This window comes from Falco biarmicus, chromosome Z (assembly GCF_023638135.1).
Source record: "Falco biarmicus isolate bFalBia1 chromosome Z, bFalBia1.pri, whole genome shotgun sequence".
NCBI classification, from domain to species: Eukaryota; Metazoa; Chordata; class Aves; order Falconiformes; family Falconidae; genus Falco; species Falco biarmicus.
The window spans coordinates 37,215,410-37,243,036 of record NC_079311.1 but is presented as its reverse complement, the minus strand read 5'-3'; the positions used below and the strand labels follow the sequence as shown (position 1 = coordinate 37,243,036).

General features: G+C 37.3%; 1 protein-coding gene across 6 annotated transcripts in view; it reads right to left on the bottom strand.

Moving 5' to 3' along the window:
• AUH (AU RNA binding methylglutaconyl-CoA hydratase) overlaps positions 1–27,627 on the bottom strand; it is a 114,787-nt gene that overhangs the window by 37,755 nt on the left and 49,405 nt on the right. For 3 of the 6 annotated variants that reach the window (XM_056324137.1, XM_056324139.1, XM_056324136.1), the window contains 2 exons: positions 25,223–25,315; positions 24,248–24,304 (listed from right to left, as the gene is read on the bottom strand). The exons of 1 other annotated variant lie outside the window; for it this stretch is intronic. In XM_056324137.1, coding sequence (XP_056180112.1) covers positions 24,248–24,304; positions 25,223–25,315 — 150 coding nt within the window. The remainder of the gene's footprint in view (positions 1–24,247; positions 24,305–25,222; positions 25,316–27,627) is intronic. 2 more of the 6 variants (XM_056324140.1, XM_056324138.1) reach the window with 1 other exon arrangement.

Genomic DNA, 27,627 nt, shown 5'->3' with positions numbered 1-27,627 from the left:
TTAGCAACCTGATACTTCATTTAATTTACTGCTTTCCAAAATACTTAATAAGAATTTTGGTGTCACCATGTTTATAGACTTTTCAAAACACAGTTTGACAAACTGTTTCTAAAATAAAAAATTCAAGTTAGAATTATGCCAATATCACCCAGAAAAATGCAAGTTAAAAGATAAGATAGAAAAACAGAATATCTCTTTAAAGCACCTAGTGAATTATCACTCACCTAAAAACATGAGTGAATGCACGCATGCACATATATACCACACTCTGCACAAGCTGAAAATAAGTTACTGTGAAGTGTTAATTCTTACACTTATGATTAATAAAAATGTCTGGGGTATAGTAACAAGCCTTTCAACACCATCCTTTTTTCACACTTAGAACATTATAGGACCTGTTGCAGAATACCAAGTCCAAGGGAGTAGCAAGACCTAATTTTATCCAGAGGCATTATAAATTTAAACTTTCCCATATCAAAGAAAACTATCTAAGATTTTGCAACAAACTCCACTTCCTTCAAAGTGAATATTATCTCTAACAAAACCACAATATATTACATTTTCTTTCCTGCACAAAACAACCTTATACAGTCAAGTAATTACATTTCTCTTATGCTTTCACTAAGCATTAACTGAACTACTGTTCATTGTCTCCACTTAAAGGAATTCAAAAGAGCAAGTAAAGTAAGAAACAGTCAACAGAAAAAGCCATGCACCTTAGGGCATGACCCTACGTTAGGGAACAGTTCAAGTTATAGTAGACATAAGTATCAAACCATCAAATTATTTAGATTCACTATTATATTATGTGTTTTCTTTCATACGCTGTCTCCTAAGTCTAAATTTGGTTGGATAATATTCACAACTATGCCATCAGCTTCTACGAATTTAACCTAAGTTGCATAGCTCATTAAAATCTCAGTTCCAGATAAATGGTAGAGTCTTTAGTTGTGTGAAATTCCCTTCTAATTATTTGGAATCATTCATATTTGCCTACTATCACAGGGCAAGTTTAAGCAATCAAAATATCAGTGATACCAAGCACAGATAAACAATATGGACTTTCTATTAGGGGTATTTATCCTTGATTACCTTACCTGCAAAGTCCTATTGACAAATTGTAATAAGGCTTAAGATGTCTGCTTACTAAGAAGACTGAAAGTAGAAGACTAAAAGTACACTTCTGATACCTATTCCTAATTTCTTGTAAACATGAACTTGAGCCAAAAAAATCAAATAATCATAGGCCTTTTAAGAAGCTTCTGCATTTTCCCCAAGGCGTAGGATTTTCAAACTGATGTACTATTTCACTGGTTACTTTCTGATTCTATACTGACAGGTACAATGGTAGAGCATTCTAAAGTAGCCTTTGCAACAACACTACATTAAGTTTACCAACTGTATCAAGCCAGATGCCACTAGTTTCATATTCAACACCTGATTTCCCCACAAAAGATACACAGAAGAGAACGTGATGCGTTACTGAATCAATTTGGATTTTCCTTAACCACACATTGTAAAAGACTGACTTATTAAAGTAGAGAGGTTTGTATCTTTTTCAAATTACTCTAAGTCTTTAATACAATAAATTTGTCATTAAAAAAATAATCTTCCTAACACCTCAAGAAAATTATTTTGAAGAAATTAGTACCTTGCTTAATTCTAATTTGTCTTTAAATGTAGTAAATTTTAAGGTTTTACTTTTGACTATTATATTTATCAGCCACATACTGATTGGGAGGAAAAGAATTAAGCAAACCAGCCCTGTTCACCATTAAAAAAGCTTAGTAAATCACAGTGAAAGATGATGTAGACATAATTGCCAGGCTGACCATGAAAATAAGTGACAAACAAGCTCTGAAAATATTGGACTCATGATAGAATAAAATGAAAAGCAGAATAAAGCATATTATTTTTATTTTTTTGTGTATGGAAATAAAACTAAGCAGGCCAATGTTCAAAAGACAGAATCACAACCAACTTCTGACAAAGAATGTCAGTGATTACTAAGAATGAAAATATCAGTCATATGGAGGTGTATTCTATTTAGATGAAACGATATTCAAATGTATTTAGTTCTTGGAAAACATTTTCCTCCTACACACATTCTTAAAGCTGACTTTTTCATTATGGAAATGATTACTACTATTACACCACTTCCATATTTCTACACTGCCACCCCAGTGATTGATGTAATTTACTTTAATCAGACACTCAAAAATCAATGAGCTGCACTGCAGAGAGTTTATGTCCCAATACCCCACTTCTGCAGTAGTGCAGATTAGTCTGGAGTTATTTTATATTTGCAAAATAGGCAAAAATATCCCTACTCATACTTCATGTTTATCTGAAGATGGAAAATAAATCAGTAACATCTTCCATGTGAAACAAATTTTCAAATTCTTTAACAACATAAAACACTTATTGTAAACTATAATTATTTCAAACAATAACTATGTCACCATACTTTGCTAAAGCTGACACCTCACAGCTGAAATCCTTCAAAGATACTATGCTCACCTACTCAAATCTCTAAAAATCAGGAAAGTATCAGGAAGTTAAATCAACATCATCTCAACTTTTACACAGAAACCACTTCAATTTTAGTGGGCATCACTATTTTGCAGATGAAAGGGACAGGAAAGACCCTGTGCTGTGTGTACAGCCCAGGAAACTGCCAGACCCCTCTTTCAGTAGAAGTCAAAAGTCATGTTTGGTCATGTAGAGTCAGCCAACCAAACTCTACACTTGCTCCATACTTGAAAATTCTAATATTGAATCTACTAAAAATGTATCCTTGATGTCAAACTGTACAATTTCTTAAGCTGTACACCAAAGAGTCCTTGTGAAGTATTATCCACATTTACCCTTCAGAAACACGTTATCTGATAAAGATGTTATAGGGATACTAGAATTCTTTATTATAATAAGCATTCCTTTCTCTCTGCAAGGAAAATCCACATAACCAAACACAGAAATTACGTATCTATGATTTCACAAATGCACCTCCCCTAAGCTAAATGCTTATTGAGGTGTTTATGAAAATCCCTAATGGTAACACTGTCCCTGACAAATTTAGACTATGTGCATATAAATAAAAGAACCCAATTCCTTTAATCAAAGAAAATGTGACACTTGCGTTACGAGTTTTTTTCATATCTGTTTACTTAGGCATTCTGCATGGACTTCAGTTATAATTGTTCAGCCAATGCAGAACTTTACCTCTGTCAATGGCCGCTTCAGAAAATGATGAAAAGTCTGCAACAAGTAAACTACACCCTCTATAAGAACAAACAAATAAAACCAAAAAAGCCTCCAAACTTTTCCCTTAAGCTCCAAAGAAACTCTTCAATATTGTTTTCAAAAGATAACCTTTTAGTCAGGATCACCCCATACATTTTTTGCATTTGTAGAGGCACTAGCCATATGCATAAGAACACTGAAAGCAAGATACCTACTCTGTGTTAAGTCCTGTTTAGGAACAAAACCTCAAACAAACAACTCAATGTGACCCAGCAAAACCTGGAACAAACACCCCAATACAACCCAGTCACTGATGTCAGACACGCAAGTGTACACTAACGCTCAGCTCAGACACACACTTCCTCAGCCACGTGCAAAAGCTATGACTTTAGAAATACACCATCAGTCTCAGAATGGTTCTTATCATTACCGAAGTCCCTCTAAAGTTTGGTGATACACTTTGAAATTAACTACTGGAACAATTTAAACCTTAAATCTTCACACACCCCTAAATCAGAACTGAACATGGTACTAGAGTGCCTCCTCATTCCTTTTGTATCTCTTGTCCTGCCACCCTCTGAGCCAAGAATCACTGTAACTTGTGATTCTCTTGCTCTCTAAATGTGGCAGTTCACAATAATCCCATTTTCAATAAGAAACCGCCACTTTCAAGATAATTTCAGAACATATTTTGCATTTAGAGCATGGGAGCATGGGAAAAATCTGCAACTGAACAGGCAAATTCATCTCAATCTTAACCACAGCAGTACTATCATTTATTCTACACTTACTTGTAAGGATAATGCTACTTTCTGTTGGTCAAGCTGGCTCCCTATGTGGCAGCCTAAGGCAACCTCCCCTTGGCAGCAACCCTGTAACTCCACACTTATCTCGCATACCTTATGCTTGGTTAAGCAGGAATACAACTGAAGTTCTGAAAGAAGCCTATCACCTTCAATAAAAGAACATGAAAGCAAATTTACCATTCACACCACACAAAGTAAGAAGAAAGCAGAAATCATAAAACGGTATTTAAAAGACTAAACCACCCTTTTTTAAAAGACTAAACTACAACTCATACACATAATGAAAATTATGAAGTAGAGGTTTTGTCAGAGGTGATGATCTGAAGTCCTACAACATGGGAAACGAGACTGGAAAAGATAACAAATTAGAAAAATAGCATGAGACTGCAATAACATTTTGTTCTACAAAGAGTGTTTTCAGGAAAGTCAACAATTTTTCCATTGACCGATCATACTTCACCAGCTGTCGTTTTGTTGGTCTACTCTGAAAGTACTACTTCCTTTTTCTAGGCAGGCAGCAGGGGAGAAGGAAAAACAAACCAAACCAGATTTAGACTCACACACACATTTAACATGTTTCTTTATGTGGTGCTAGTACTAGTGCTTACAACGTGCAGGCTCACTTTACCCTGATTCTGAGAATTAAAAAAAACACAACACAATAAAACACGGTTTTCACTGGGTTTTGATACTTCAATCCACTGCCAAAATCACAGAATTGCTGAATGAAAAGAGTTGGAAGTAACCTCTGCAGATCATCTTGTCCGATTCCTGCTCAAGGAGGGTCACCTAGAAAAGGTTGTCCAGGATCAAGTCCAGATCAAGAAATTCTGAAGACCAGTTTTTTCTTATGCAGTAGCTGGCTCCTAGATGACAAGATGAGTGAATGGACATCTACACACACCTCCTAAAATGTATGTCACCTGACAAATGTGAAATTGATAAAAGTCTAACATTTACTTTATTCTGCCCAACAGAAAGAGAAATGCCTCCTCAACTGCAAAACATAGCTTCACCTGATTTTTCTTTCATTCTTCTTATTTTCAAACAAACATATATTTTCCTGCGGCAATATATTTTCGGGTTTGGGTGGGGTTTTTTAGGGGGGTATAGCAGTGTTTTTTCTCCAAAAGGAAAAAAATAGAGAGTTTTTGTGACTATTGTTTATTCCCTAAATAGATGATATATAATCATCTATTCTCTTGGAATAGGAAAACATGTAAAATGTTGCCTTTACAGTCACTGAAGCATACCAAACTAAATTTAGGTTTCCAATAAGAAAGGTATTGCAAATGTGAACTTCTAGTAAAGGTTATAATAAAGAGTTGTCTCACCAGGAGCAAAAGCAACCAGTTTTAGAGGCATTACATACCTATTGCAGGGAATTGAGAATCAGAAAATCTGTAGTTAAAATGTTGCACTACATACTCTAATTTAGGACACATCTTTTACACAGAGGGGAAAGAATTTACTTGGGGTTTAACTCATTTTAAAGTGGAGAAGTGTGCTGAGCTCAGAACAGACAATGCGTCTGCCTTTTCCACTATTCGGATCTTTGACACTTCCAAGACTAAAGTAAGTGCTTCTTAATTCTCAGGGTCTTATGTTTCTCCAGGAACAATGAGCAAGGACAACAACAGTTGCTTCCTGTGCTGCACATACTATTATTTGTGTACTCCCAGTGTTAGTTTCTTCCCCTCTATTTCTCACTCGAAGACTGAGGAAAGTAAAGTTTTTTATGGTCACAGTGCTATGCTATGGGTGACCTCCTAGTCTGTTGAATAGATGATATCCAGAAAGACAGCAGGAACTTCTAAGTAAGTGCTCAGCATGAAGACTTTTGATCACCTGCAGTAGTTATAAAGCTGCCTAGGCATAACATCCTCATGAACAACTAAAACGTCAACATTCAGTCACTCTGTTTCTGCCTCTAATAGCAAATCTTGGTGAAGCAGTGAGAAACCTTTCACTACTACGGGTCCAGTCCAATGCATCTGTGTCAAAAGCTCAGGGCAATTAGTACATGAATCTAGTGTCAAACTGTAGGAATTTCAATAAAAGATCAATAGCTACCAGCTACTTTTCAGGCAGAATTATTATAACAAAGAGCATTTGGCCTTCAAATTATCATATTTCTCTTCCATACTGACAGCAGTCAATTCTACATCAACTTTTTTCTTTTGACCTTTTTTGAAATTTTGTATAAAGTGGAGACTGAACTGGAAAGTGAAGTTTATGCTACAAAAAAAAAATAATGACCAACTACTCTGATTTTATGATTTACGACTTTACAAAAATGTTGTTCTAATCCTTCATGTGAGCTTTTATATATCAAAAATCAATGGAAATTACTGACTAAGCCCATACAACTTACACTTACTAAGTTTTATTTCTGAAGAACACTTTTTTCTCTCAGATTTTCCTTGCCATATTTATGATGTCTATGTATAGAGCTGTTGTACCTCTGTACATTTCTATCACATTACTGTTAGGACAGTCTGTGAAATTTTGATATTGCCTACACAAATGTTCACATAATCATTTGCTGTTATTTGTTCACAGTTGTTACAGCTGCATGAGTTTGTTACCAGCACAAATTACACACACATAACTGTAAATTGTCTGCCCTTTCTAAGTAAAAAAAAAAAAAAAAGGAAGAAAAAACTTCTGGTTCAAAACAACAAAAAAAACCAAACAAACAAACCAAACAAAAAACCAAACAAAAAACGCAGACAGATCCCTCTGAAAGAACATAAAAACAGCAACTTACTTGTACTATGCTCTTATGTTCTGTACAGTACAAAAAACTGCCTGTAAAACCTCCTGCACTTGAACTGGCAACACTGACATGAGGCAAGGCGTTCAACTCACTTCACCTAGGCATCAAAAGCATTTTGTATGTCACAGTGTATCTACAACTACTGCACTGAGAACAAGAGAGCACAGAAGTAACCAGAGCCCCAGCCAGACACTGCAGGGCACAGGCCACCATGACTACGGAACTGAATCCCATATGCTGTCTTCTGCTTGCAAGAACAGCCTTCTAGGAACTGTCGGAAGAGCAAGGCTGGCTCCTGCTTCAAGTTACGGCAACTCAGAAACACTTGGGTCCTTGTGCTACTGTGCACCTCTGTTCTGATGATTAAGATGAATACCTAGTGTCTGGATATTTGAACTCAGAATTGTCCCATCAGTTCACAGGGCACACGGAGAGAAACTGGAATTTAAGCTTGCCTATGTTTGAATCCAGGTGTGGCAGCACTCTAAGACTCTTCCAGAAAATGGGTGGTAGAAAATGTACAGAAGTATCAGCTTTCTAATTAAAGTAGCTACCCTTCACTGATATTTCCTAAAAGGACAACTTTTCCCATGTTTATTGCTACACTGAGGCTTCCACTACCAGAAAAATGGTGGGGAAGTCTGTACTTTAAAATTAATTTACCACAAAATTTTTTCATCTGACTCAGCTAATATCCACCTGCCACCTCACGTGTTCATATATGCTAGAACAAGTGGATTGACAGATGTTTAATTTTTTTTTTCTGTTCAGCAAACATGAATCCACTGAATTTTTCGCTGTTTTTCAGATTAAGGCAACTGAGAATGGCTTGATTTTGGAAGCTAGACTTACAAAGTCCTATAGTGTACAGTGGAAATTCCACACATAAAATGTTCAAAGCTATGAACACTTTGAAGATTTTTAATTGGTCATCATTCATCTACTTTCTACAAGACCTACTTTCATTCCAGCTCTGCTGGGAGAAGTATCACCTGCTGACCCTTTACAAGAAAGCACAGAGCCAAGAGAGATATTTTCCAAAGAAATTTCCCCAGTAAAAACAGGGGGAAAAAGTGACTTAACAACAGAAGAGGAAAACTGCACTTAGCTTATGTTCTTGGTAAGTGCAAACCTTTGGCAAAAGTCACAGAAATCCATTTGAAACAGTCAATAAAGCAGATGTTAAGCTCAGCAAAATGAAAAAAAATCTGCCACAATAACAACAAAAAAAATTGAACCCCTAGAACACTGGAGTTTTCAAGAACAACATTCACATGCATTTTTAGATGATTAAACTGCTCTGTTTTATGCTTCCTACAATATAGGTGAACTAGTGATTCAGGCTGAGGGATTTTCCAAACATGTCAGTTCAAATGTCCCAAAGCAACTATGAGTTTAGAAAGCCACCAAACATTAACACGTTTCTTTATTTCATGCTGAAACATACAAATGGGAAGAAAAAAATCTCCCCAAAACCAACCATCTGAATCATAATCACACTACTTTCTGATAACAGAATAACATAAGAACACTGTAAAACTTTCATGTGATTTCCTTATAAGTAATTTACAAATTAATACAAAGACTTCAATAGTATGTTTTAAAGAAAACCACTCATGTCCGAAACACTGGAAGGTTTATCCAAATAATTTTTATTTGGTTTGCGTGGCACAAAACCCAAAGTAAGTATGTTCTGCTTCTATTAATTTGCTAGATCAGAATGTTGTTCTAAATTGTTCATCCCCAGGTTTAGTTTTCTGTTTTATCACATATTAGAAAATGACTCACCAGGAATTTACTTTATTTTATTCTCTTTTTTATTACAAAGACTTTGGGGTACAGTCAGCAGATGCAGTGAACAGAGAACAGCTTAATTTACTGTGTCACTTGAAAGAATTTGAAAACAAAGGAGACATCAGAAGATGCAATGGGCCAAGTCATCAAAATTTGCTAGCATTCCATATGCTGGAAAGCCTGGCTATTGTACAAAACAGCCAGCCATTTTCTTGTTCCATACAGGGAAATGATATAGCTACCAGTCTGATAACATAAATATCACTAAACAGAGCAGTATGCAATAGCTACTGCCCTTTACGGAAGCCTCCATTAGAAAATGCTGGTTTTAGCAAGAGTCAATGAGAAAGTTGCTATTTTCTGTCCTGTTTTGTCCTTTTTTTGAGAAATTCTTTTTTTCATATTACATCTTAAACCAAAAAAACATCAAGTCTTAGAACTGAATTTCATAAATTCTCTTGTAGCACTGAAGAGGTGCAGGATGATACTGCTATGGACATCACAACTTCACCCCAACATAGTGTTTGGCCCCTCTAAAGAGTTCAGATACACTATATAAAGCTGGAATTTTCAAAAATATTCACTTTCAATCAGCAAGTTACTGCTAAAAAACGCTTCTAGTGCTCTTCCACCCTCAAACACTGGAAAAAATTTAAGCAAGACTCCCAAAAAATCACATTAGAAACAGAGGCAGCCATTCACTTACACTGACCTGAACCCATTATGAAGGAGGGACATGTTTTCAACTACCATTTCTCAGCCATGGAAATCCAGGCCACATGTTGCCTTCTGAAACTAAAACTTCAAGAAAAATGCTTCTGATCAAGACCAAAAAAAGTGGCAATTCTTTCCATGATTGCAATGGCAAAAATAGTAGATTAGCACTGAGCTCTGGTGAAAGCTCCATCAGAAATTCTAGTATCTCTAATACTACATGAAGTATCCTAACTCAGAAGCTCCTGAAGTGTATTAAATTAGATCGCCCAAAAACCCAAAGCCACCAGACCAAGAAAACTTTTCTTATTAAGCTTTAGTCTGTGCCCAAACATCAGTTCTGCATGAGCTTAAAAAAGCCTTTTCTCAGATATACCCAAGAGTAGGATTTACTACGTGCAGTGATGGTGCCTGATACTTTAATCAGAGAAAGCTTACTGCTATGGGCAAAATTTAATTTTTCTAGACAGTGGATTAAGGGCCAGGATGCTGTGCAGCTTGTACCATGGGGAATGGTAAATGAGGAAAAGAAGAACCACTCAGATCTTAAGTGAGGGAAAAGGCTCAGAGCTAGGATGCAGAACAGGGGAAGGGATCCCTTTAGAGCTAAGTCTTCTGCTTCTCTACAGCAGAAACAGAAACACTGAAAACAACAGCAGCAGCATTGCTAGGAGCAGCCAGCTGTGACACTGCACGGTAAGAACTCTTTCCTAACCCCTGAACTCTTCTTCCTCAATGGCAGCAGCAAGCCTGACTCTCCAGGGCTCTGGCATGTGTAAAGTAGAAAAGGGCTAATAGTTATTTTGCTATCCAGAGCCATCTACTGCCCCAAGTGACTGCTTGCCATGCCTGTGCCAAAAGGCAATCCTGCTTTTAGGGAGGGGTATGTGTGGGTGTGGGTGATAACAAACCTGGAACACCAGTAAATTTGAATTACTTGTATTCCTTTTACTTAACAAGTACAACAGCAATACTAGAATGTGCTTTTTCAAATAATTTTATACCATTTACACTAGATGAATACCTATACTTTTCCAAAGGTAACCAGAATGGTTCTCAGACATATTACAGTATAATGTGGTGTAAAACAACCACTTCAAATCAGTTCTTTCTCTCAAACATTCATTAATTGCAAGTATTTTCCTTTTGATTAAGTTGCTGATTTGTTTTCATTAGTAGCCTGACTCTTCTGCATGATCAAAATCAAAAAATGTTACATTGAACAGAAATCCTGTAACTAATCACCTGGTAGGGTGACCATGACTATTTCCAGAAACTTCCTCTGCCTCTGTAAACCAGTGACAGATTGCAGTTATTAACAGGTCAGTGACTAAATTAATTCCAGGGCAGTGGAAATTATGTTCATGAAATGAAAAGTGGCCTTGCTGACATTGCATCACTATTTCTAGACAGTATGCTTGAACACCAAATAAATCTCACAACTTGGATGGGTGCCAAAAACTAGTGACCTAGTTTCATTAGGGTGGGAAAAGACTAGCAACTGGTCCTGTGAGAGCAGATTACCAAAATAACTTCACGCAAAACATTCTGTAGAAAATTTTCTTTAAATCATACATTTTCCAGTCTAACTGGTCTCTAAAAACCCTCTCTCCCCCCAAAATGCCACAGTCTGAGATCCATTAAAGTTTAAAGTTAAAATGCTCTTACATTACTCATGCTGAGATTCCTATAGAACATTCCGATTAAACAGAATAAATGTTATCTTCTTTCCATCTCATTATCTCTTTCTATCTCATTCATAATAATTTAATACTGTTTTAAATCAAAACAGCTTTTGCATTTTCAGTGAAAAATGTAACACTTCAGGCTTAAACAAAGAGTTTTTACTAATAAAAGTAAGTCTATTTTTAAATATTCAGCACACAGTAATCTGTTCAGTAATCTTCCTTGATTAAAAATTCCTTGGCTTCTCTTCAAAAACACACTGAGTATGGATGAGCTCAACAGCTGTCAACATAATTTTTAGGAACTTACCAAGCATTGTTGCGTCTATACTAGCCCCCATTTATATACTCCAGCTGGTACTCCAGAGCCCCACTCCCAATTCTTCACCCCCAGTAACATCTATATTAAGATGGAAACATATTGAAGAGGGGAATCTTAATAACAATACACAGTCAAGATATTTCATCTTCTTCTCATCTTTCCAAAGCCTGTTGCTTCCTGTAAATTGTTTTCCATGCGCTCATCAAGTGAACTGCAGAAGGTAAACTGAAATACTGTACAAAAACTACTCTTGCACTGCCAAAAATCCCACAACATTATTTCATAAACCAGATTTGAACATGACATAAGTAATGCAATTCATTAATTTCACTCAGCAATCCCTGCTTACACAAGTCCTTACTAACACATGCCAATGACTAAACTGGAACTCTGCTCTGTGTGCTATGCACAGTAAGGGTCACTTGCACAGACTTAGACAAGAGGTCCAGAATTTGCAAGACTGAAACATATTGCTCATTTAATCTCCTCAAAATTTTGGGTTTTCTTTCTTCCTCCAGATTCCCTCAGGATTCATTACTACTGAAACAAATCCTAAAAGATGATCATAGGTTTTTGTAGTCTTACTCTGACAAACACTGATGTAAATGGAAATTTTGACCAAATAATGACATAAAGACTTGTAACTAAATTTTGGAAGGACATACCCATCATTAAGTTTCAAAAATACTGTGGGAGTATCTGGGAAAAAACAAACAGAACAAAAAACTAGGATAATGGATATGTTTCTAAAACTCATACTGATTCCTTTTTTCTTAATAAACTATTTCTTTAAGAGAATCAACAGGAAAGTTTCAGCATCTTACTTCTTTTTCCTCATTTATTAAAAGTAAATCCTCAGGTTTGTACCTGCAACCTGTCTTGTTCCTCTGTCAGTAACCTCTTATCAGTGTGCATATCTTTTCTCATCTTTCTCTCTTGTGCCTTTTGTCTCTGCTTCTTTGTGCAATCTCTGTAGAGAACTACAGTTTCTTGCAGACTCCATCCCAAATACAGGTACAGGCTAGACAGTAGCAGTATGATAGCTAGGTTCTGTCAACTGTAGGCTTGAAAAAAAATAAAGGGCAGGTGTGGGGAGGGAGAATACACCACAGAAGCTAAGTCACTTAAAAACACTTACAAAGTGGTTTATGAGATGTATGATTCCTATATATGAATGTTGCTTTCCTCAACTGTGAGAATCATGCAGGTCTTCTACATATACTTTTTATCTCAACTTCCTCAACTGAAAACCACATTCACTTACCACCTCTACAGAACTACTGAAAACTACCAAGTGGTACGTAATATGATCAGCTACATATGTCAGCGTCCAATGTCTCAGCTTCATCATCTTGTATTAAATTGTGTCTATCACTATGCAGATTAACAAGCTTCTTAACACTACAAGGAGTATTTTCACCACCTTTTCCACACATCTTATTTACGGACAAAACAAGAACAAAAATAAGGATTTTATGTTTCGTGGGCTGTCATTGAAGAGACAGCAGTGACGCACAGCAACTAAGACTTCCAAAATTGCCTTTATGGTATGAATAATCTTCTTCATTCCTGTTATTTCATTGACACTGCCCTAGTATGTTTTTCATACACACACTGCTGGTTGGTAATGATACATTCCTGCTTGATTCTATCACTAAAAGGTAAAATTTGATTTTTCCCTCACCACCTCCAGAAATAAGAAAATAAATTCCCAACCCAGATTGACTGGCTCATGCATTTTCATCTTCATTTATCACTGTTTCTTTAAGTTTAATAATTTTCTGTACTAGACTCTTACTTTCACCTGCCTGTTTTCTCTGCCTTTGCTAACACTCCCTAAGGAGTTCTTTCTCCTTACCACTTGTGTTACCATAGAGATAGGAAGAGTAGAGAAAAAGTTGTATTATTTTGCCAAGTAGAGAGCATAAGTGAAGCTACAGGAAGAAAGGGCACTATCTGAGGCAATACTTAATCTCTGACAATGAGCTGAAGTAGCAATGAGTCTCCTCAATAGAGGAACATGGAAAGGTAACCAGACAAGAAGGTAGAGAACCTTAAAATTCAGGTGCTGACTGTGGAAGAAGCTGAAACATAGAAGTTCAGGATTTTTGTTTTAGCTTCTAGTCCACTAGAAAAGGTAAGACAAATCAGTAGGTACTGAGTTTAATTTGTCTAATACTTATTTCCAAAATGTAATTTTTTTAATTAAAAAAAAAACAAACTTCAGTAAGGCAATTTTTAAAAGAAAATTGTATGCAACTGTATTTTCCATATCCAGAAGAGTTTTATTTTCCTCATGCCCCACTCTTCCTCAGAAAAATTGATTCTTACTGCTTAGTCTTCCTTTTGTTTTCACATAAGATTAAAAATGAGAAAGTGAAAGAAAATAATACAAAAACTTTACACCAAAGTGTGCAGTTGGAAGTTTTTTATCATGATTTTGAGTGGACAAGAGAGCTTGAGATAGACACTACGTGCTGGTTTCAGGACATGTTTGGGGATGTAAAGGGCTGTCCTTTTACAAAGTAAAAAAGAATGGTCTTACACAAAACACATCACACTTCATATAACTTTTAACATTAATTCTAAACTTTGATGAAGGGGAAAATAATTTCATCAAAGGCATTCATGAACTCTGATGGGTCCTCAGGAGTGAATACAAAACTCATTTACCTGATAAGTTGTAAGGATGTATACAGATAATTTTAAATTTTAACTGACTTTGAAAAAATAAAGGGTTCTTTACCTAGCAGCATTTTAGATCATTCTTTTCTCCATTTACTTCATGCTCTCCAGGCCCTTTCCACTTGAGAAACCCAAGTGAATATATCCTACCTTGCACCTACACATAAAATCTACTGTGAATTCCATTCACATTGTTACAATCTGCTCAACTGTGGTTTCTATTCAGTGTCATACCATTCCATTTACAGTGAGAAAACCAAGTTGCAAAAGCAAAGTTCAGGTTTGCTTTCTTTTCAAAGCTTCAGTCCTTAGTTACCATGGCACAGAAATGGCCTGGAAAAGACACAAATGTGATTGCACAACCCATGCTCACTGAAACAGTACCTGAACAGAGCTTAAATCTACATGATTTAAGGAGTATGGAAGAAAACAAACCGTTGGTTACATTTTTTCATTTTTCTGGCTGTCATTCAAAAATGAGCAATCCACCAATCTCATGAAACAATTTTCAAACTGATGAAAGCAAATACACTTATATACCTATGCGAATGAGGAAAAGAACTGATAACATTGCTCAGGATGTAAGAATGAAGTCTAGTAAAAACAGTACTCCAAAATCCAATCTTGATATAAAGAACAATGTTTTTATACACCCAAGACATGACAAATGTCTAAAGACCATTTAATCATTGTTTGTTGCTAAGGTTTGGTTTCTCCATAGGTATATTATACCAATCTCAGAACATTCATGCTTTGCTTTCCAAGACCAAGAAAATTCCCTTTCTCTCACACTTCCTCTAATGCTTGACTTGGCTTCTGGGGCTTTCTTTTGTCCTAGCTTAATTTCCTCCTTCCTCCGCAGTATCAAAGGACTAACTTTAACTAGCCACAATATGCTGGGAATGCAGTGCTGTTCCTTATGATACAGAAAATTCTCAAATGATTGTTAATCCTGAATTGTAAACAAGACATCTTCAAATTTAGGTCAGAAAGAAGTGTTCTGCAGTCTGTGCTAGCAGAAACAACTAGAATGTCAGAAATGGTGTATCCCTTACACTGAACTCGACATTTAAAACAACATTCTATAAAACTGCAGTCACTTGGGACAGTGATGATAACTTTGGATTCCTCCTTTTTGTGTAGGAAGTACTAACTGTGTTTTGGAAAGTGTTCTATGGCTGGCATGTAAAGGGAAATGCACAGGTTATTCTGTGCATCAGTCTGCAAAGGTAAGTACTGTATGCTTCATGTAGATACAGGGGATAGTTCTGACGACATGGAGTTCTCCTGTCCTCTTCTGCTGCACACTGCCACTACTTGTAAAATATTCTATTTATATAAGAGACTGTAAATAAAGTTTGCAAAACATTAGTTTTATGGATGGAGCTTTTGCGGTGTTACTATTGCATGACATGTTGAAGGTCTGCCTCAACATCATCACCATTACAACTGATCATAAAGCTAGAGAGAAAATTGATGAAAATCAGCTTATTTTTATTTAAGAGAAGGAAAACGTAAGAACTACAATTCTCCGTAACTTACAGAAGCAGAACCAATTTAGCCCCCTCTAGTAACATCTATATATTGTGTTTAATTACTTTGAGAAAAGAGTGGATGTTCAAACATCTGTTTTCTACACTATTAGTGATTTTTTACTTCAGGCCATTTATTTAACACGACACATAAAGTAAACATTACAAAATATTAAAATGCAAATAAAGCTATCTAGACTTCAGATGACTGAAGAAAAAGTAGATAGATGTTCTCATAGTAACTAATTTAGAGTTTTTACTGTACCAAATCATAATAGGATTGTAAATGATTGTAAATGCTCAAGCAGTCATGTCATTAAAAAAAAAAAAGAATTAAGGAAGGAGGGAGGGAAGGAAGGAGGGAGGGAAGGAGGGAGGGAGGGAAGGAGGGAGGGAGGAAAGGAGGGAGGGAGGAAAGGAGGGAGGGAGGGAGGGAAGGAGGGAGGGAGGGAGGGAAGGAGGGAGGGAGGGAGGGAAGGAGGGAGGGAAGGAGGGAGGATGGAGGAAGAAGTTAATCTTGGTTTTTCCACAGTAAATAAATTTTTAAATACAATATTGATGAAATGCTGAAGATGCTGATTCAGGAGCTTATTTAAAACTGTCTTCTACCAGTGTTTGATTTGGGAACTTGACAATATTAAAAAACTGACACAAGACTGGGATAAGTAAACAGAAGAATTAAGAGAAGTCACAAGAGATTTTATGGACTAACTGGAAAAAAACCAGCTCAAAGCTATCTGTTTCACTTGGAGGTTTTTTCCCAATCTGTCAGCTGCCATAGGACCAAGCACTGAACTTCAAAAATTTAAGAACACTCAGTTGCTGTCATTACGTAATGAGAAAAAAGTGTATATGTAAGAACTAGGGAGACTTTATGGAAAAAGAGTAGGAGACAAGAGTAGGCTAGTGAGGGCAGGAATAAAGATGGAATAGAGAGGTATAGAATTACTCAAGTAAGATGTATAAAGTTACACAAAATAAGCAGGTTTTTCTTTCTAAATATTTCTGTAATGATGAACTATCAAGTAGCACCTACATGCAGAAAAATTGCACTAAACATGCAGAAGACTTTAAGTTCTTTAAGTCCTACCTCAGATGCTACCACAAATGGTGACACTTTAATTTCTTTACTATCTGTCAAATGCAGTTATTCGTATTACTGTTGAAACTAATGTATAGAAATTTAAAGAGTATGTTAACAATATAATGTAAGGTGCATCAGATTTCAACTTGAAATGTCAGACATTTTATTTAACCTTCACACCTGGCGGAATTGTGTAAGTATTGCTGTTAGCAAGACCAAATTCTGTACAAGTTTTCCCCATACTCCTCATCCAAAACAGTGTGGGTTTTTCAGCTTTAAAATAAATCCTGTAGTTTCCAAAAGTGAATTACAAATACTTTAAAAGATAACAAAAATACACAATAATTACCTAAATCTAGTTTTCACGTTTATGCTCGTTTTCTTCCTATGCAAGAAAACTAATTTTTCAGTGTGTTCCTCCATCATCTTTTATAATCTTATAATCTACAAGTACCACAACTTCCCCAAATACATTTTAAAGTTTAGAAAAACAGTCAAAACAATACTGTTACCAAAGTGGAAAGAGGAAAACACAAAAATGCTGCCATTACCGCGCTCTCTTGCTATATAATATTTTAAAGACAGAGCAGTCCAGCCTGCTATGTAACAAAGCTTAACTTTCACTTTGGAAAGACATGTTCAAAGTAATTTTAACATACAGAAGGAAGATATGCTTATTTACAAAGACTTTTTTTAAAGATTTCATGGAGATTTAGTTTTTATCCTTCCTTTTTTTTTTTTAAAGCCTTTTTGGTAAAATATGCTTTTAAACTGAATGCTGTCAAGAATAGCGTGATCCCAGGGATGACGTGCTGGGTTTTTATTTTACCTTTAAACAGTGGAAGACAGATCTGTAATGAAGTATGGTGATTTTGGGGAGGAGCAGGGAAGAACAAAGGCAACATTCATTTTAATTAGTTGAATAAAGCCTTACTAATTAAAATATCTCCATAAACAAAACAAAAACAAAAAAGGAGGGACAGCTGTAAGTACGCATGCCAGTAGCTACAGTTCTAATCTAGCTGGATCAAATTATCTGCTGACACTAGTATATTAATTTCAGTTATGTTCTGTTATTTTATTTTCCCTTTTTTGTGGAAACATAATTGTTGATATATACCAATATCTCAGCTTTACACATGAAACTTCCATGGAAAAAAATGCATAAAGAAAACTCAATTATTTTTTATATATGTGCCCATCTTTCCTACTTATTGTCATAGAATATTTTCCCTTGTCCAACCAATTATAACTTTCTCTTAAAGAATAAGAAAGCTTATGTATGTTGTTTACAAGAATTTTTATCTTGTAACAGATCTACTACTGAGTAGTACACAAATAAGGTACTAACAAATAAAGGGAGACCTGCCAGCAAGGCATCATCTATCAATTACAGGCCAGTATGACATCCATTGTGAAAACCTAGAGATAAACATCAGAAGACATGCATAGCGATAGCTTTAAAAAGTTACAAAGTAAAAAAACAAAGGACTTCAGACACAAATGCTCCAAAAGACAATTTTCGGCAATGGAGAAACTTGTCACTATGAAACACTTCCTTTGCAAGTTCAGAGACATCAAAAACTACATTAATTGGAGAGGTTTGCTTTCCTTTTACTTCAGTTTCAGAAATAACAACAAAGAGACGGAACATGATTTTGCTGTAAAAAGGCTCTTCCTACATGATTCTGAGTTCCGTACAGAACACAGGATGACACAGAAAATAAGTTGTTTAAACAGCCTTTTGACCAAGAGATCCGAAAAATCAACTCCTTTTAGCAATGAACAACTTTGAGAAAAGCCACTATAATAACTGTAGCTGATAACGAGCATCTCATTAAACTAGAGAGATAATCAAGTCTGGTTTCCCATGAAATCCTGTCTCATATGAACTCATTGCTGTCCAGTGAGAGGCATGTCCTGACTGAAACAGACCGAAACTAAGACATCCACAAAAGCTCCCTCCTGTGCCCATTCTTTCATGTCCAAGAATAGGTTAGTTCGTGCTGAAACTTTTCATCTGAGGACAATAAAATTTTCCCTTCATCTGGCCACCTAATTCTAATAAAATTCTAAGGACTGTCTTTTTTTTGCAACCACTGCCCTGTAGCCAAACTAGACCCCAACTGGCCAACAGACCCCAGGTTCACAGGGGGACAAAAAGTGAGGGAGAGAGGGGATGAGCAAATGAGCTGAAATACAACACAGCAGAGAGGAACCAGCCTAGGAGGCTCCTGAAGTGCGTGGAAGATAACTGCCTGACCGAGCTGATGAGGGACCCAGCTAGGGAAGGCACCCTGCTGGACCTGTTTATGAACAGAGAAGCACATGTGGGCGACGTGACGGTTGGAGGCTGTTGTGGGCATAGTGATCACTAAATGAGTTTTGATTCTTGGAGAATTAAGAAGGGTCAGCAGAACTGCTACTTGGGACTTCCAGAGGGCCTCTTTAGGAGACTGGTTGACAGACTTCCATGGGAGGCAGTCCTGAAGGGCAAAGGTGTCCACAAAAGCTGAATGTTCTTCAAGAAGGAAATCTTACTGGCACAGGAGCAGGCTGTCCCTGTGTGCCAAAAGACAAGCCAGCAGGGATGGAGATCAGCCTGGCTGAACATACCGCTTTGGCTGGAACTCAGGAAAAAAAGGGGAGTTTATGACCTTTGGAAGAAGGGGCAGGCAACTCAGAAGGACTACAAGGATGTCGTGAGGTTATGCAGGAAGAAAATTAGAAGTACCAGAGCTCAGCTAGAACTTAATCTGGCTACTGCCATAAAAGACAATAAAAAACGTTTCTATAAATACATTAGCAACAAAAGAAGGGCCAAGGAGAATATCCATCCTTTATTGGATGCAAGGGGAAACATGCTGACAAAGGATGAGGAACTTCATGCCTTCTTTGCCTTAGCTCAGTCTTTAACAGTAAGACCACCTGTCCTTGGTAGCCAGCCCCCAGGCTGGAAGACAGGGACAAGGAGCAGAATGAAATCCCCATAATCCAAGGGGAAACAGTCAGTGACCTGCTACAGCACTTAGACACACGCAAGTCTATGGAGCTGGATGGTATCCTCCCAGGGGCACTGAGGGAGCTGGCAGAAGTGCTCATCCAGCCACTTTTAATCATCTATCAGCAGTCCTGGCTAACTGGGGAGGTCCCAGTTAACCAAAGGTTAACAAAAGTGGAACCCATCTACAAGAAGGGACAGAAGGAGTATCTGGGGAACTACAGGCCTGTCACCTTGACCTCAGTGCTGCAGAAAGTTATTGAGCAGATCATCCTGAGCGCCATCACACAGCACATACAGGACAACCAGGTGATCAGGCCCAGCCAGCACGGTTTTAGGAAAGGCAGGTCCTGCTTCACTAACATGATCTCCTTCTGTGACAAGCTGACCCAGTTAGGGGATGAGGGAAAGGCCATGGATGGTGTCTACCTAGATTTCTTTGACAAAAGCCTTTGACATCATCTCCCACAGCATTCTCCTGAGAAACTGGCTGCTCATGGCTTGGACGGGTGTACCCTTCACCGAGTTAAAAGCTGGCTGGAGGGCTGAGCCTGAAGAGTGGTGGTGAATGGAGTTACACCCAGCTGGTGGCCGGGCACAAATGGTGTTCCCCAGGGCTCAGTATCGAGGTCTGTCCTGTTTAACATCTTTATCAATGACCTGGACAAGGGGTTCGAGTGCACCCTTGGTAAGTTTGCAGATGACACCAAGTTGTGGGGGCATAGTGCTGATCTGCCTGAGGGCAGGCAGGCTCTGCAGAGGGGTCTGGACAGGGTGGACTGATGGGCCAAGGCCAACAGTATGAAGTTCAACATGAAGTGCCAGGCCCTGCCCCTGGATCACAGCAACCCCACACAGTGCTACAGGCTGGGGCAGAGTGGCTGGAAAGCTGCCTGGTGGGAAAGGGCCTGGGGGTGTTGGTTGACACCCAGATGAATGTGAGCCAGCAGTGTGCCCAGGTGGCCAGTAGCATCCTGGCTTGTATCCAAAACAGTGTGGCCAGCAGATCACTAGGGAAGTGATGGTCCTCCCATACTCAGCACTGGTGAGGCTGCACCTCAAATTCTGTGTTCAGTTTTGGGCCACTCACTACAAGACACTGAGGTGCTGGAGCGTGTCCAGAGAAGGGCTAAAACCTGGTGAAGGGTCTAGAGCACAAGCCTTATGAGAAGTGGCTGAGAAAACTGGGATTGTTCAGTCTGGAGAAAAGGAGGCTCAGTGGAGATCTTATTGCTTTCTACAACTACCTGAAAGGAGGGTTGTCAGTCTCTTCTCCCAAGTAAGAAGCAATAGGACAACAGGCAACAGCCTTAAGTTGCACCATGGGAGGTTTAGATTGGATATTAGGAAAAAGTTCTTCACCAAAAGTTTTGTCAAGCATTGAACATGCTGCCCAGGGTAGTGGAGTCACCATCCCTGGAGGTATTTAAAAGATGTGGAGGTGTGGTGCTTTAAGGACATGGTTTAAGTGGTGGACTTGGCAGTGCTAGGTTAACAGTTGTATTCAACAATCCTAAAGGTCTTTTCCAACCTAGACAATTTATGATTCTATGATAAATGATTGTTGTGGTGGCGTAAGAGCACTTGTGCAATGAATAGGGATTGGCAGACCTTCTTCAGAAAATAAAAATCGTCAATATTAATCCTCAGGTAACTTTCCCAGCGCTGATTTTACCAAGCCATTTTCTGTCTGTTACACATTTCCCTTAGTTCTCTGAATCTTGATTTCTTTACTAGACAGTGGGATGTATTGGAAAAGGAAAAATGGAAAGATTTTTTTACTTTCCCTAGCTCACAGTCTGCCAGTTAAGGCTGTTTTCACAGTAGAGAGAATTTGATTTAAATTTCTGAAGGCAGAAGAATCAATCCTTCTGCCTCACAACCTGAGCAGCTGGTCTGTGCACAAAGCTATTGTGTAAAAGGAGGCAGTGTTGTCACCCCACTTAGTCTTGCTCTGCTGTCTGCCATGGATGAATTTTCTGAGGATACTCACCCTGCTTTCACAGTTAAGGCACACAGCCAAATGCTTATTTGGCTGAGACCCTCAAAAGGCTTAGAAGGAACAATTGATTTTAGTTTATTAACCAGAATTCAACTAACTGCTGCTGGACCTTAGCCTTTAGAAGGTTACAGTACTTATGTGCATATTCAAAAGCAAAATTTCTCACACCTGGGAAATATATTTTAAAACTCGTTGGTCACTAGACAGCAGCTGACTGGGTCTTTCGATGACCACATTTCAAAATAGGATGGAATAAAACATAACATACAACAAGGTTCAAAATTTCATAGCTGATCTGCCCTGAATCTGTATTTTAATACTGTTAAATTCTACTAATATTCTTCTAACATAACCTCTTCAGAGTAACGTCCTGGGGGGTTAAAAAAGCAAAACGGGAAATAGTTTTTCATACAGCCTCAAACACTCATGCTAATTATGACCCAAGTTAGGATCTGGACATCTACCACACACTCGTGGCAGCTGATGGAACAGAAATAAAAACAGTAATAGCTTGCCATGCTGGAGGGACTTCCTTCAAAGAAGCAACACATTTTGTCAGTGTGTTTCAGTTTTATTAGATGGCCGCAGAAACGTATTGAAGCCTCTCGATGGCTACAGTGCTGTTTTCAGCTCCACTGCCCAGTCCTGCTTTGGCTCACAGCAGGTTTAAGTCAGCACTAGAAGAAAATACTCCATTAACACATGAAGCCTATGGTTCCAGGAGTCGTATCTGGCTTCTCTGTCTAAATGGCATATGCAAAATTTCTTCACTCATTCTTCACCCTCTGATGACATAACACATGATCGGTTACTATGAGCCAAAAAGGGCTGAAACATCATTGCTCAGCAGATTGGTGCAAGTACAGGCTAATCAGGAAAAAGTTGTGATAAGCTTGAATACACTCAGCAAAGAGTCCTCAGAAAGGCTGTAAGAATAGGGAAAAAATTCATCACTGAACATACACCAAAATGTTTTAAGTTTAAACGGCATTATAAGATGGTGAAATCTGTCGTATTTTCAAGGAGCTGAAGACATATACCCAAATCGTTGTTTAAGGACAGGAAAAAAAAAAAAAAAAAAAAATTTTTCAAACCTCAGTCTTTGAATAGGAATAAAATATTCTGAATTAAACTCATAATGAATCATTCACCTAGCATTTTAAGGTGAAAGTGTTAGAAGTTTGAAACATCTATAATTAAATGAAGACAAGCAGACATGAGATAACCTAAGCAAGTTGAATACTAAGAACATATGGAGAACTTGACCTGAATTTCTTGAACTGGAGATCATGTCTCCCATACTGTCCTGTAGAATTCCTTAGGAGAGGGTGGAGTGGGAAGATCAAGGGGGGAAATTGCCAAGAAAAACAATATCATTTTCTGTATTTTTCTTCACTAGAACTTATTGTCAAGTCATTATTTACAACACCACAAGAAGGAAACATATCCTTAAATTCATCTACATTGTTATTTTTATCCACTGCTAAAAAGAGACCGGTCACCATAACTCAGTTTTCCTTAAGTAAAATGTAGCTCTAACCACAGAGAAAAAGAGACTGGGAGAAAGTATTGACTGAAATCACAACTCAACAATAAACATAATAATAGAACATTTGAAACTGTGCAGAAATTGTATAGATTAGTGATGAGACCGGATAGTTTCTTTACACAAAGTTCATACAAGTGCTCCCATTATGGTAATCTTTACTATCCGCTCTACACAAGCTTCCATGGTGTCCCACTAAAACTGCATACAGTGCTTTCAAAACAGGTTCCACCGATTAGAAATAAAATATGGGGAAAGAAAGGGTAGAAAGTTCCCCAGAAGTTCCAGATAAGAAGGTCAAAGCTAGGTGGGGGTCACAGGGATGCACTCGTTTTCAAGTTACTGCCCTTTCCCCAGAAAGGCAGACATCTTAATTCAGGTAACAATGACTTATGCATAAAATAAAAACAAAGGTTTCATAACACAAAGGTCTTCTTAAATGCTATTCATTATATAACTTTCATTCACCTTGAATCCAGAAAAAGCCAGTCAACTAGCCTTCCAAACAGAAAAGAAGCTTTTGACCCCAAAACCTGCAAAATCTGTTGGTAAGACAAAAGATCTATTCACAGCTACACTTTCAGCTTTTAAACTCTTTGCAACCAATTTACAGGCAGCATGAAAACAGAATTTTAATCTTAAAGTACCAGACATTATGTAAAAGTGGATCATTATTTAAATTACCATTTTTGTACACTCTACCTTTTTTCCTTTCTCTACTTCCAGAGTAGAGAACACTCTACCTCTGTTCCTTTGCAAAATTATTCAGTCTTCCGATCAAGACATCACATGTCATTTACAGAATCACTCAATACTGACTTGGTGAAGACTTTGATTAAAAACATCATATACAAGTGCCACTGCCTAAAAATGAGAAATCTACTTTTCTATTAATTTTTGGTAAGTAATATGAGCAATAAGCTTTAAAACATGCTGTAATTCTTAATTGAAATGTAAAAATAAGCAGAAATTCATAAACAACAATCCAAAATCAAGCACCAAGAGCATGTGGTTTTTTTAGTTATCCATGGTAACGAAAGCACAACATTCATACCTGCACCTGGAATGATTGCCAACTTTGTTTCAACTAGGCCCATTTTAGCAGAAGCAGCTAAAAAACAGAATGTAAATGAGTTCTTGCTATAATCTATAGGAAAAAAACTTTGCAAAATATGTACTTATGACCTACAAGATTGCTTACTTATTACATTTCCTTTATAAATAAATCTCTTAAAAAGCATCTGTTTATGAAAATCTAGATTCAACCGATCTGCCTTTAGTAAAAGATTCAACTACTCCCATCAAAGCGAGTCCTGTACCTTATTCATTTTCACATAACAAGCAATTACAGTGAGTAACAGAGACTCAACTGCAAAACGTAAAATACTAAAAGACTGTTATTATTTAACATTTTAAAATGGGGTGGAATTCTGTATCTGATTATTATGCATTCTTTAGATGACAGAATATTCTCTAAGGGTCAAACAGCTTTATATACCCTCAGTTACTGGCAACTGTTCAAGACCAAGTTTCCACTTACTTTCCAACAAATGGCTTTACAGTTCTGACAGCTGGATAGGTCAAGGTTCCTCTTTTCAAGTGCTGTTGTCACTTTTCTTTTAGAACAGCTTAATTGCTTGTGTAATAATACTCTCACTAACAACTTTTGCTTTTTCCCTGCAACCTGTTTCAATAAAATCAGATCTCCATCTAGAACACTTCAAATACACATAAGGAGAATACTTTTATTACTAAATAAAATATCAAACTACCAGATGGCCCTTCTGACAATACTGATAAAAACAAAGGTCATAAGAATATAAAACATGTAACAAAAACAATCCAGCTATCAGTGGTAAGTTGTTTGAAATTAAGTACTTAGACAGGTTTCTGCTAAATCCCTTTAAAATAATTGGTTATAAAAATGTCAAACAAATTAAGTTGTATAAGATTGTTGCCAACATAAGGATTATTCAAGCCATCTGCAACACTAATAATCCTATGTTCTATAAAAAGGATTCAGACCTACCTGCCACTCTTATATCACAGGCTAACGCAAGTTCTAGGCCACCACCTAATGCAGTTCCATCTATTGCAGCAATAGTAGGTACAGGCAGATTTGCTGAAAAAGAAAGTACCAGTTAATATTGGCCTCATAAAGAACACCTCTGAAACACCATTTCATTACATTTTGTTATAAGTACCATCATGCTACGGGAAACAAGTTTCATAAAACAAAGCTGGGACAAAAACTGGTTGCTCAGCAACACTGACAATAACATTGACCCTCCTTCTAATCACACTGTGGTTGAATAGGTTTGTAAGCCTTTTTCTCTAGCTTCCATTCACTTCTGACAAAAATCTGAATAGTAAACTCCAAAAACATACATAGCAGAGATAGGTAAAGAATAAACCAGGAATACTTAAAAAAAGGCACATACACAAACAACCCCAGTTGAAATACAGATGTCTTATCATAACCGTCTGTGATGCTAGCATAGCTGGAAGCTGTGTCTTAATATTCCCAGACATCGTGTGGCCACCACTATCGCCCCTTTTCTCCTGTAAAGCAGCAGTTATCAGCTTCATGGAATCTGGGGAAGTTTTCAGTGTGATAAACAGATGCACATGCTGCCAGTACACATGACAGGTAGCAGTGTCAGAGCCCTGTGTGACCGTAGCCTGGTTTGTATTTAATTTAATATCAGCATTCTGACATGGGGAAGTGATTTAAACATTCAGCTTACAGTACTGCTCTTCACCTCCAACAAATTTATGTTCTCTCCTTCCCCCTTCACCACAGACTCAAAGAAGTGTGATGAAAAATGCATCCTCTTTCTCTATGTACTTTTTCTTAGTTATATAGGAAGGTAAGAAGGGAAGGCAACTCTCACTTCCAGCAGGGCCAGGTTGTTGACCGAAACTCATAACCTTGTCACCATAATCAATTTGCCAAACAGTCTTGCAATCCAAGTTCAAGGCTGACACAGCTAGCATTTCTCTTGAAAGAATGTGACTTTGACATAGGAAAATGAAGAATAATTTGCCTGAACATGAAGGCATGGTCATTATCAGCTGTAGTTCCCAGCAGTTACTGCCTGCATGCACGTTCCATTTCTCAGAGGTTAGCAAACAGAATCTGGAGCACTACTTATACAACTTTTGCAGTACTCAAAGGCAGACTACTTTCCCTATGATAAGTAACTTCCAAATGTAGCTATAGTACAATTCAAGTAGACTATTCCACACAGAAATAAAACTTACAGAGAGAGTATTGCAAAATGGCTTGGTTTCAAGAATTACGGCCAGCACTCCTATCAAGAAATACTAAATTTTGAAAATCAAAGGGAGAAAAAGCAGTTTGATACCATGTGTAGGAATCATCACTTCCAAAGGATATTAATTTTAAAGGATCACTTGACATGGAACTTCACAATGAATCAAAGGCAAAATACAAATTCTTTACAGTAGCTCTGTGCATACCTATCAAAATAATTAAAGAAATTAATCCTTTTAATATGTTCTTGTGAAGCATCAGAAAAAGCAATACAGAGATAAACTGGCAATTGCTTTGGATCATAAGCTGAGTTTCTAAGCTACCAGAACTTGTTACCAAGGGTAAAACTTCTTGGAATATTCACGTTTTGTAGTACAAAAGACACTTGTTCATGTTTATCTGCATAGTTCTAATACACAACTTCCAAAACTGTTCAGCTCATAACAAAAACTGATATGATGTTTGACAAATTACGCCCTGTAAACTTAACTGAGTTGTATGCGCTCAGATTTTAGGAACAATGAATTATGTAAATTGACAGGTCAACCTCCTCAATGATTCTACAGGGCAAGGCTTATTTGCAGTGAGTGATAGAAAAGGACCATTTAAAGCTTTGCCAAGAAGCCCAGTGGTTTTATTCTCTACTATTTCACATTTTTTGTCACGGTCTAAATAACAAGATATAAATTTCAAGCAATTGTACTAATAATCATTGGTGCTAGATTCTAAATCTGGTATGGGTTTATCAATGTGCAATTGTGAGCTGCATAGTGAAGTCCCCAAACAGAACTGGAAATAGATCTATAAGAAACAAAATAATTCAACTAGAGTGTACAACATACAGATAAGAGTAGACCATGTACACAGATACATGTTGTTAGAAGCAGTTAAAGAAAGACCAAGTAATAAGCAGCATTGAACTGTAGTCAAGAGAACTGCACTGAATTCTTGTAGCACATCAATGTGTGGAATACGAAGGACACTAAATAATAAGCCAGTTCACGCAATGAATTCATAAAGAATTACTTCACACATCTATTTTATAGTAAAGCATGTAGATACACTTCCATTCTGAATATAAAACAAGTGTCCCAAGCAAAAGTCAATACTCATGTCCTACTATAGCATCAATGCTTAATGATATTACAGAACAGGAA